The sequence below is a fragment of the Polypterus senegalus genome, chromosome 10, assembly GCF_016835505.1.
Source record: "Polypterus senegalus isolate Bchr_013 chromosome 10, ASM1683550v1, whole genome shotgun sequence".
Taxonomy (NCBI): domain Eukaryota; kingdom Metazoa; phylum Chordata; class Cladistia; order Polypteriformes; family Polypteridae; genus Polypterus; species Polypterus senegalus.
In genome coordinates, this window is record NC_053163.1 from 86,153,491 (window position 1) to 86,165,593 (window position 12,103).

At 38.2% G+C, this 12,103-nt stretch overlaps 1 protein-coding gene across 1 annotated transcript in view; it reads right to left on the reverse strand.

Annotated features, from left to right (window-relative positions):
* The window catches only part of atp1b4 (ATPase Na+/K+ transporting subunit beta 4), a 63,518-nt gene extending 51,876 nt beyond the window's left edge, over window positions 1–11,642 (reverse strand). The window contains exons 1-3 of the mRNA XM_039766075.1: window positions 10,987–11,642; window positions 10,735–10,804; window positions 7,633–7,804 (exon numbers count right to left, since the gene is read on the reverse strand). Coding sequence (XP_039622009.1) covers window positions 7,633–7,804; window positions 10,735–10,800 — 238 coding nt within the window. The 5' untranslated portion in view covers window positions 10,801–10,804; window positions 10,987–11,642. The remainder of the gene's footprint in view (window positions 1–7,632; window positions 7,805–10,734; window positions 10,805–10,986) is intronic.
* Between the last annotated feature and the right edge of the window lie 461 nt (window positions 11,643–12,103).

Here is a 12,103-nt window from a genome sequence, read left to right on the forward strand (position 1 = left end):
AGAGCTCAAACGCTCCATTTTGGCCTCATTAGACCATACAACCTTCTTCCAGCTGACCTTCAGGAACATTTGCATTTGTTTAACAGTCACATTCTCTTTGTCACTCTCACACAGAGCTGCAAAAGTCGGCACAATTTCTACTGTGTCATCCACTGTAGCTTTTAACTACTTCAGAGTTATCAAAAGTCTCTTGGTTGCCTCCTTTACGGGTCTTCTTCTTGCATGATCACTCAGTGTTTAGCAGAATGACAGCTGGGCCAAACTGATTCCATTTCTTAATGGTCAATTTAGCTGGATGCCAAGAAATATTCAGTGAATTTTCTTGTCTCCAACCACTGACTTGTGCTTTTCTATCACCTTTTCACAGATTTGCTTGGTGTGTTCTTTTGTCTTTAATCCGTAGTTTAGCCCACCATACTGACTCACTACATGTTGGACCTTCCACATACAGGTGCATTTAGACCACAGTCAATCGAAAACCCTCAACTCCAGACAAGTGATCTCCATTTTTTTTAATTTTACCATTTTCTAAGTCTGCACCAGTGATGATTTACTTGTGTCAAATTAAAGGGGTCAATACTTACGTGATTGATTGTTTTATTTTATATTTGTAATTAATTTAGACCACTTCCCAGAGATCTGTCTTTTTCTGCTGATCTGTGCCAAAAATTCCACAATAAATCTACTGTGATTCAAAGTTGTATAACATCTGTCGCAGTAGGGGGCGCTCTCGCTCCCTTGAACCCTCAGGTACCACGCCAAACACCAGGTAAAAGTGCTACAATTAATATTTTTATTATAATAATTATGTGCACCAAGCGCCCTCCACTCCAAACTACTCATAAATAAATATAATATTAAAATAATAAATCAATAACAATCCTCCAACTCCCAGACGCATTGCCCTCCTACCACCCAGCTCAGCTCGCCGTCTGGGAGCTCCCACAGTCTTTTATTCTCCCTGACCCGGAGGTGTTCCTGCCCAACAGTCCACAAGTCCTTATTCCTTCCGGGTCAGGGTAAATAGTCCTTATCTTCACCCCGGAAGCACGTCGTTTCTTCCTGTCACGGGATTATGACGTACTTCCGGGTTATAGGGCATATACGAGTCCATGAGCCTCCCTACAGCGACTCCTTGTGGTCCCCAAGGTATCCAGCAGGGCTGGGTATAAAAACTACAGAGTCCATGATGCCCTGCTGGAACTCGGGGCACGTCCATGCTGTCACAAGAGCTCCTCCTGGCGGCCTGGGGGTGAGGGCCGGAATATGAAGCCGGCCATCCACAACACATTACAATGTAAAAATGTGCAAAGGCACCGTGTTTAGTGCAAACTGGGAAACCATCTCTACTCCAAATAATGGTGGTGGCAACATTACACTATTGGATGCTTCTGTGTGTCAAGGCCTGGGAGACAAGCATCGGGATGGCTAAAATAAAAATTTAGTAGTGACGGAAAATCTAGTGCTGTTTGCAAGACATATACAGTAAGTCTTGGGAATTATGAATTTTGCAGTAGAACAAACAGTTTAAATATACAGACAGAATTTCAACTGAGTGATATTGGGTGATCAAGTAAAAAAAACAGAACACAATTCATTCAAAAATACAAGGCGGGAGTTGAAAATATTGCTGTTCACTAACAGTTCATATTCAGTAAGAGCAAGGATGAGAATTCTAAAAAGAAGGGCAGGCAAACACAGCATTTCAACCATAGAGCAACACATGAATAAATAAGGGAGAGCACAACCGTACAAAATAAATGTAAGACAACACACGCCCTTCTGCATCTTAGGTATGTTAACAGCTTTTGATCCCAGGCTCTACCAGGCTTTCAAAGCACCTTCAAGAGCACTCTGTTCACCATCCACATTTTTCTTCCCTTTCCTCTCTTTCCAGCATTACCCCAGCACACCTCCTGACTTCAAGGCCAAAGGATCATTGTTTTTGTGTGAACAATAAACCTCTTAATTTTCCCTGCCAGAAATCATATCCTGGATATTCAATACATTTGTAGTTCTGCTGCCACCAATCTAAAGTGCCCTCTGCTGACTGTGATCACTGCACCCCTGCACCTCAGAGAATCATCCGTTATTTGGCTGCCTTACTCAAAATGGTGACCAGGCCCATCTTGTCTTCTCCTGGATCATGTGCTGACTTCCTGTCACATTTAACAAGGTCATTTTTGTTCAGCCTAAAACAATATGTTGCATGCTATAAGACATGAGTTGTCCTGGCCTCCTAATAATTCACTGAGATGTCTTTCTTATCATCAGCAGAGTCTCGCCACATTCTGGGTTGCGTGTTTCCAGAATCCTAATTAAACACTTCTCACTTCCTACTGTATCAAACATCTCTCTGCCTTGCTGTCCCCATCGCATGCCACCATTTTTGTCTAAATGCTTCAACATTTTTGGCTATTTCTGTACACAATTTGACTCATTCTTTTAATAAGACAAATAGAAAAAAAAACAAGTTCTGTTTATGAAAATACATCAAAAATATACATTGGGAAAAAATGAAAATTGACTGAATGAGCAGAATGTAAGATGAAGAATACAGGAAGAGTTAAGCTACAGTTTTTACGGCACATTTCACAGCAACACTAATGACAATCAAACTAAAAGTTTTCTTTGAAAAAATAAAGATAGAAACTCTAAAACACCTCACAACGCAGTTATAACTGATATGCATTAAAATAAGTGTAATTGTACCTTTTTTAGAAGATGAATAAACAGTGTAGATGGAAACAAATATCATTTTGCTTGGTGTACAATAAATGACCGTGTTAACAGTGTAAAGAGTGGAGCATACAGAAGTGGCAAAACGTTTTCCATATTTTAAATAGATTTTATTACCACAATCTGCACCCACATGAAGGTAATTTAAAAATGCAGAAAATGAAATGGAGATTCAAGTTAAAGTGCAGTAAAATTAACTCAATCGATGGTATGGAAAAGAGCCCTGCATTGTCAGTTATTAAGAATCACTGATGAGTGGAAATGTGATTAGGGGATGAGCGGAGATTCATCTCTCATTGTGTATTTGCATTTAGGAGGATGAGAGTTACTAATTAAACTTGGTTAATAATGTCATGCAACATAAAAGTCATCAATATAATCAGGTCAAACAGAAAACAGGCATTGTCACCACAAACATCTTATCGTTCTGATTGCAAGCGCAAAACCAAAGAAGTCACTTTTTTCTGGACATTTTATATTACTTTTGTTTCCAAAAACAACACTTTTGCCTCCAGACTAGATTTCTGTTCTAGACTTGCCCGTCATTTTAAAGCTTTTGAAAAAAAAATTTATTCTGTGCCTCTAAAGACAAAGTCGACATTTGATCAGATGAAGTTAATAAGCCTTCACCCATAAGGGCCATTTCTTAGCAATCATCTTCCTAAATTGACATCTTATGGTATGGTGGCTAATAGGCAGACAGCTTACCCATCTGAGGATCACTGCCCTTAAATAACACCTCACGCAACTGAAATAAATTTCAAATACCCATGAATTTGATCTGAAAAAGTCAGGTTTGAAAATGGATGGATCAAATTTCACCGGTAGTATTTCTTTTATTGACTAATAATGTAAGATTATAAGCTGGATGACAAATTGGACTGGACTGCCAATACTGATGCTCTATGTAAGAAAGCTCAGAGCAGAATATACTTTCTGAGAAGGTTGGCATCCTTCAACATCTGCAGTAAGATGCTGCAGATGTTCCACCAGACGGTTGTGGCGATGGCCCTCTTCTACGCGGTGGTGTGCTGGGGAGGCAGCATAAAGATGAAAGACGCCTCACGCCTGGACAAACTTGTTAAGAAGGCAGGCTCCATTGTAGGATTAAAGTTGGACAGTTTAACATCTGTGGCAGAGCGACGGGCACTAAGCAAACTCCTGTCAATCATGAAGAATCCACATCTATCTATCTATCTATCTATCTATCTATCTATCTATCTATCTATCTATCTATCTATCTATCTATCTATCTATCTATCTATCTATCTATCTATCTATCTATCTATCTATCTATCTATCTATCTATCTAATAATTTTATTTCTCTCTTCCAGGATTGCTGATTAGAACATTTTGCAATGAATCACAAACATGTTTGAACAAATGACAGCTTGAACATAGCAAGCTCCCAAACAAACTCCATTTGTTTGATAAACTTTAAAAATAAAATCACAGTGCTTGGATCCATTTAAAGTAAGTACAGAATTATGTGAAAAGACTGAACAACAATGAGGCTGCAATGAACAGCAGTGGTCATTTTAATCATGGAGACACCAAACATAGCAACTTCCTTTCCAGGTCTACTTCACCAGTGCAGACAGAATTCAAAACTGAAGAAGGCCATTTGTGGTATAAAATGAAGTTCCTAGACAGCTACAAATCCTAACTTAGTACTTAGAAGCCAATTAGTTCTGTTAATGTAAAATATATTTCGATTAGAACGTCTCTTTCTGAAGTGCCAGAATATCTCACTGAGACGTTTTCTGAGAAAGTCACCAAAATGCTATTCCTTAAGTCTTAGATTTGCTGAGGCTGTCTAAATATTTCATCACTGGTGTCCTGCCTTGTGCCCCTGTACAGTGGCATCACTAGGGGGGTACAGACCTCACCGGGTGACCCTATCATATGGCTTGACACCCAGATAACTGTCTAAAGCTGAAATCACCAAGGCGGTACCGCACCCCACCTTGGTTGGTTGAAATGATTGACTGTTTGCATTCTGAAATAATCAAAGGGAATGAAAATCAAGGAAATGATTAAGAGTCTGCAGGATGAAATCACCAAGGGAAACCTCCCCTCCTCTTGATGAAATGAGTGTCCACACAACATTAATAGTGGGAAGTACAACATTGTGTTAAATGGCCAGGCCCACACATGTCGCATTGTTTAAAATATGATCACCTCTCTGTTAAGGAGGTTTTATCGATCAAGTCAACCAAGGACGACCTGTGGTGATCTTATTTTGGCCTTGATAACCACACTGAGTGACACTAACCCTAGTGATGCCACTACCCCTTCAGCCTTGAACTGAACAAAGTGGGCACACCATATGGTGAGATGGATACTTCATTCAGACATCTACTTAGTGGTGAAGAGGCCAGTGCATATGATATTAAGTTAGATGCATCATTACTGCACCTCAATGTGAATCTGCACCTGATTGAGAAAGGAAGCAGATAACAACCCTGAATGTTAATCCATTCTTATAGACAGAAAAAATATGGGAGGTAACCAACTGTTATCCTCTAAAATACAGTAAATGGTATGATTTTTTTTAATTCATTAAAAAGTATAACCCAACAATATTGCAAACAGAATACAGAAATGTGTCCTCTAAATTTCATTCTGCAACCCATCCTGATGAGCCCAGTACTCCAAGTCTTTCTTGCATATCCTACTGGGTGGCACTACAGAGGATTATTGTTTATTTGCCTTTACATTTACATTACATTCAGCCCTAGAATTTCTCAAATCTGAACTTAACACAATAAGTTTCATGTTCCACCAGCCTACATCAAAGAGTCACAGTATAAAGTCTTTACCTTCTGTCTGATATTTTGCATTACTACACATCTTTCAGAATAAATTAAGCCAGATCTTACTGCATACAATAGACTATGGGTGAACAAACAAGATAACATGTTAATAGCTTATAGTACAGATTTACGAACGACATTCAAAAACTTTTCTCACTTTTTTTACCTCTATTTATTAAGAATTTCAAAAACAAATGGCATCACTTTTCTACATAGTCACCTTCCTTTGCGATGCAATTTTCCCAGCATCACACCAACTTTTTAATGCCCAATTACTACTCCTCCCACCTTCACTGTTTCCAGTGAAAATATGAAAGTGCGGAAACTTTTCAAATGTCTCTCATATTTAAAAAGCTACAGGATAGTGAAAAAGGTTTACCGTCTTGGACCCTTTAACCATAGTAGAATTAACTGCAACCAGACTTTCTACATTGATACTGACTCGTCCCTTGGTGCTTTGCAGAATTCCGACCCTTCTGTTTGCAGGGATACATCAACTCTGTAATATTTGTACAGCAACCCCTCACTATTTTCAGCTCCTGCTGGAATATCTCAATGATGTTTAGCGATTGTCTTTGACAAGGACTTAACATTTCCTATTCTTCCACTATTTGAATGTCGATTTACTTGTAACTCAGGTCATTGTTTTGGTAAATGATCTCCCTGGCTTCAGCTTGCTACCATGCTGGTGAAGTTAAAAATGAATTTTGCTTTGAATGCATTTTTTCTTATATATTCATCATTAAAATTGAAAATGTAGAATTTCAGAGATCATTTGAGTATAATTATCTTGTCACATTAAGCTTTGGGAATTATGCCATTATTATTATAATTTCAGAAATGAATGTTTTATACACGTGTTTTGGGTTATTTTATGGTTTTTGACCACATAGAATTTCTTTTTGAAATTACTTCATTTTTTAATTGGATTTGAAAAAGTTTTATATTAGTCCCTTCCCATTTCCATATTTATGTGACACGGTAGGAGGTGTCACGTGACATCAGCTATGCCGCTGGTTGTGACAATATAAATATGGAGGCCATAACACAGCACACTATCCCTTGGTGGATAAAATGTTTTGACCTTGAAATTTACCATAGTTAGTTTATTTGCCAAGTAGGCCCTGGCATAAGGTCTCATTTACAGCTTTTCTATTCCTTTTTGATTCTCGTTTTGCTCTTGTTTTTGGATGCTTCATCATTTGTCTTTTTTGAATCTGACCATATTTTTCCCATCTGACTACTGTTTTTGCTTCACATTGCCATCTCCTGGTATTATTTTATTCTCATAATAATCCTTTTACACTAAAGGAGTGCTGTGTGTGTTATTTTGTGAATTATGGTCTTGAAACCTTTTGCGATTCCTCTTTGACTTCGAGTTTGGTTATCCTTTGATCTTTGTAGACAATTATTTTAACTTTGTGGTTAACAACCTTTTATCCAGCATTTAGACTTACAATTCATCTTCTGGTTCATTTTACTGTTCAGTTTAGCACTAGCAGTACACAGCTGTATCTCATGGACAGATAACCTGAAGAATCGTTCTTTATATAACAGAATCCACTGAAGAATCTATTATCGTGGTATAAGTTACCCAGATTCGTATGTAACATAACAACAGGATGTGACACTACCACCATTGCGTTTGACTACATGAGTTTATTACTCTGCACTTTTACACATACAGTGGATGACCTTCAAATATTCCATAATCAGGCTGATCTTAATTATCACTACAGTGATAACCTCATTCCATCTGAAGACTGCATGACTACATTGAACAACAAACAATATTTGTGCTTTGCTTTGCACAGACACTTCTGTACAGCTATTAAAAGTTCACTAAAGTCACAGTGAAAAGATACAATAATAAAGAAAATCACAAAGGCATAAATACTTTTTCACTACTCTTTCTTTTGGATTTTTGCATTGCCTAAGTGCAGGGACTCCAGAATGCAACAGACATATTATTATATGCCTTTTTCAGTTATAAAGAAAGTCTATAATATAAAATGCCTTCATTCACTATCACCTTCCACATTTCTACATGTTATTAAAATCTGCACTGTTACTTACCCCAGCTTTTGGCAGATCGGCCCATAAATTCCCCTGTTTCAGGATTCCAGCAAAACATTTTCAGATCTGACATGACTTCTCCCCATGTTTTCCTTGGCATTTTGTCTTCATACATCTCCTCGTCGGATTCCTCCTCCGTTGATGGCTCCTGATTTTGCTCTATTGTGTTCTCCTGAGAACACATATATATATATATTTATAAATGATATAGCATACAATCCAGAGTTCTGAAGATCTAGATACTGTAGCATTACTGTTGCTGTACATCTGTAATGCTGTCACTTCTGATATTAAAATATTTGTCTAGTTTACTTGCACTTCATTTCAAAGTACATTTTTGAATTGAATTGTAGACTAATGTTTTTGGCCAGGGTGTTTTTATTTTAGAATTTTTCTGTATCATTTGTAATAACTACAAAAGCCAAATTTTTGTAAAATTTTTAATGTTATCCCCTCTAAAAGTATAAAATCTAATAAAAAGCACAACTACACACTGTATGCTCCATAAGGCAAAAAAAAGAGCATAATCTAAATTAGGCCTCCCGTTTTTGTACACAGGATACAGAAAAGTAATGTCATTCATGTCATGAGCTGAATTAAATGAAAAACTGGACAAAATAAATTCTAGCAAGTGATTCTTGAAGTTATTTGACCACAACTTTTAAGTCAAGATAAATTTCGTAAACTGACAGAAACACAGAAGTATGCTTAATTTTGTTGATCTTACTATTTTGGGATATCTTCCTGAAAGTAACCCAGATAATCAGCTCTCTCCACCTTGATAATTTCCAAGTCCAGTGACTGTCACAACAGATGAAGTCAAATCTTTTGGAGTAAACCTGATATTCTTTTCTCTGTACATGCAAAAACAAAAGACCTGCAGGACTGACTGACTTCTGTTTCTCTTTGCTAGTTCCTCTGATGACTGGATAATAAGAAAAGCAGCTTAATGACTGCGTCTAAAAAGAATGGACTGGGTCTGGATGACTGAGGCCAGCACAGGATTAGCTGTACTAGATAATGAAGGTGAATACACTGAGCACATAAGATCCCCATTAAAGCACACGACTAAAAGCCAATGCATTAAAAGAACTTAAGATACAATGAATGAATTTCGTTTAATAACAACATACTTCCAACATTTAGCATTACAGTTTCATAAGGATACGAGTAAATACTGTAATAAATGCAGTATATAAATGTAATATTTACTCTGATCTAATCAGGAGTTCTTTAAGTTGATCTTTGAAAACAGTCACTGTGCTACAAAATATATTTCTATCCATTACCAGCACTGCCACCACTGCAATAACTATAAAGTAACTTCATAACGATAGCTTGATTTATTTTCTTTGGTGTTAAATATCTAAAATGTAAAGCATAAAAATGTCATACACGTCAAAAGAGCAGCAGCAGTGAAGTAAGGGCCTGCTCTCCAAACTCGCAGCTCACACGTGTTCCATGCCACATGCTCTTTCCTCCATATTGGCTTTAAAGAGAGATTAATGTAAGCGGGCCTGTACAACTATAGACTCAAATCTCCCTAAAATAGCAGGGCAACATATTTAATAGGTCCAGAACAAGGTGAGAGGAGCACAGAAAGTATGTCAACGTCAACATCATGGGCAAGGGTGCAAGTGCTCATTTCGGATTCTTCACTGATGGTGCTACAGTATATTTCAATTATGACAGGCCTCCACACTTTCATGACAAAGTTTTCAATGACAACCATCCTTGGGTGGGGTTTTCAACCTTTTGATTTTCAAGGAATTAAATGTCCAGTAGGGAGTACAAAGCAAAAATAATGACAGCTACCACAGGGTTACTGAGACCAAGAATCAGCTGCTTGGCCCATCACTGTCTGTGTGGAGTTAACATGGAGTTTGTCTGGAGATAGTTATATATCTGCACTTTAAAAGCATGCTTTTTAGATTCATTGACAGTTCTTCATTGATTTACAAGTGAATGTGGGTATGTGAGTGGGCATATCCTGCAATGGCTTGGAATCCCACCTGTATTTTTACCTGCTTTATGGAATCGCTATCAAGATAGACACCCAGGAGACGGCAATGGAAAAAGTGGGGACAGAAAATGTTAAATTGATAGATGGAAATTAACTAGATGTTATACGGTAACTGTGGAATGGAGCAGAACCCCCCCCACACATCACTGTGTTCAAATTCGGCCTTCCCTGTCATTCTCCTACAGGTTGTATATCCACACCCTCTACGAATGTCTCATCACCTTCAAACATCTTTCCATTAAAAGTGAGTCTGTCCAAGAACACCACAGTAATATTTCTTTTAGAGTTTACCTTATGTGATATCTTTAGCTCATGATGGGACCTGAACATGTCATTACACCCGTCAACAACTCAACAGCCAAAATATGTTTTTTTTCATGGACATGGATAAAAGTATATAAAATAATACTGCAGATACATGCTGACATTTGTTAAAATGTTTGCAAAAATAAACACTCTCTGCCATTGTTTAATCATATGGCCTTAAGTCTCACTACACAATACCAAATGGTTTTGACCAAGTAATAGGCCATGGCCACAACTAAATGTGTTAAAGAGCTTTGAAGTGTAGCCATTCTGATCAATATATGAATCCGAAAATCTGTAGAACTGTAAAGAAGAGAGGAAGGTTGATGTGAGAGTGCAATTATCCAATTTGCAGAATTAAAATTTCAAGTAGTAACAGTAGGGACAGACGATGAATAAAATGATCTTCTGCAGTTTAGGGGTATTGAGTATGGAGTTACAGAAGTGCTGGCACAATTGAGCACAAAGGTCTGAGCTGTCACAGTCGTAAGGGCTTTATTTTTAATCATTAAGTTAAAAAGGGTACATTTGAAATCTGGCTTTTAAATCGAAAAGGAAATACATTGAAGGCTGATGATGTTTCTCTAAAACAAGATCTCTGCATATAACTGGAAATGGACAGCACTATTGCGTTATTTCATGAACCCTGCAACTTCACAAAAATCAGAGGAATCAGAAACCCTACTGGATGGTGCAGGAAGACTGTTCGGGAATTCTGGGCTAAGAAGGCTTTTTCTTGACCGGATTATTACAGTACACCCGCAGCAGCTCACCGGGCTGGGTAGGTAAGTCTCATGGCGCGGCTCTTCTGCTCCGCCCGCAGTCGAGTTCTGCTCCATGCTCCTGTAGTCAACGACATAGGAAAAGGTACTTATTAAACAAATCACATCCACCCCTTTTAAATACCTGGAGCTACACTTATTGAAAAAGAATTAATTCTAAATCGCAAGACAGTAAATGCCATCGTAGCAATTCAAAGAACACGTTCTGTAAGATAATTGAAAATTAATAAAGAAATTGCGTACCTTAATTTGCCTTTCGCAGCAATATGAATCTAAAAAATATATATAATTTAAAAAATCTTACAGAAAAAGAACTTAAAAGTAATAAACGTTAATTGTTGCTTTCATCAGACACTGGCAATAAGACGTCTTCACTCTTCTTCAGTCGACATCATAGTGAATGAATTCTTTTTCAAGCAGAAAAAGTGCCCCCCTCCGCCTTCTTCTCTCCCCCTCACTGTCGCGCTGTTCCTCTCTTTCTTCTTCTCCCTCTTGTGGAAATTGTTTGGCAAAGGCTTAACTTTGCTGCCCCGTAATAGTCCATTCAAAACACGGTTGCCGATCTTCCTTTGTCTTCCCGTAGTAAAAACTGAACGTTAAAAAAAAGATGTGCTGTTAGTCCGATCAATATGCTCTTGTCAATCAGACCAATCCCACGACTGCATGGACAGAATTTTCAGACCAGTCCAAGGAGTCTATTTTTACTCTCATTGCTTGGCCCCGCGCCTTTGCATTTTGCTGGGTCAGTTTTCCCAGCCTATATATAAAAGTGAGGTGCAACTAATAGGCGTTAATATTGTCAGAGTAGACGCCGCTTAAATTGCTAGCACATCCTCTCAGGCCACGCTTTTTACAATGACAACGGTGTGGGGATGTTAATACCCGACAAAAAAATCCCGAATGTTCAGGTGCTTGAGTCGAATCCAAAAAAAAAGATCTCAGTAGAGAAAACTGAATCAACTCGTGTGCACTAGTATGCGAATCACGTAGGGCCAACTCTCATAAGGGAAAAAGGACAATCCGCGGGGTGGTATCGATGCACGCTTTTGAATACTGGGGCGCAAGCACGCTTATGAAGCCTCACGTGACCAGCCGCAATGTCACCGGGCATATTTAAATGATAATGCGCTTGGCTTCTGTAAAGTTCAACGTGCACTCGTGTATTCATTGCTTTTAAGAAAGTCATCCAAAGTAAAATTTCGCTCTCCATTATTGTAGATGTCTCTGCATACTGTAGCTTCTTACTGTTCAATGCAGTTTTTCTTTTAAAGAGTAAGTTCTGACCGAATTCCGATGTGGAACGAAAAGGGGGGCTTTGCACCGCCTTTCTGCACGCTGGAAACATGAAATAATGCATTGG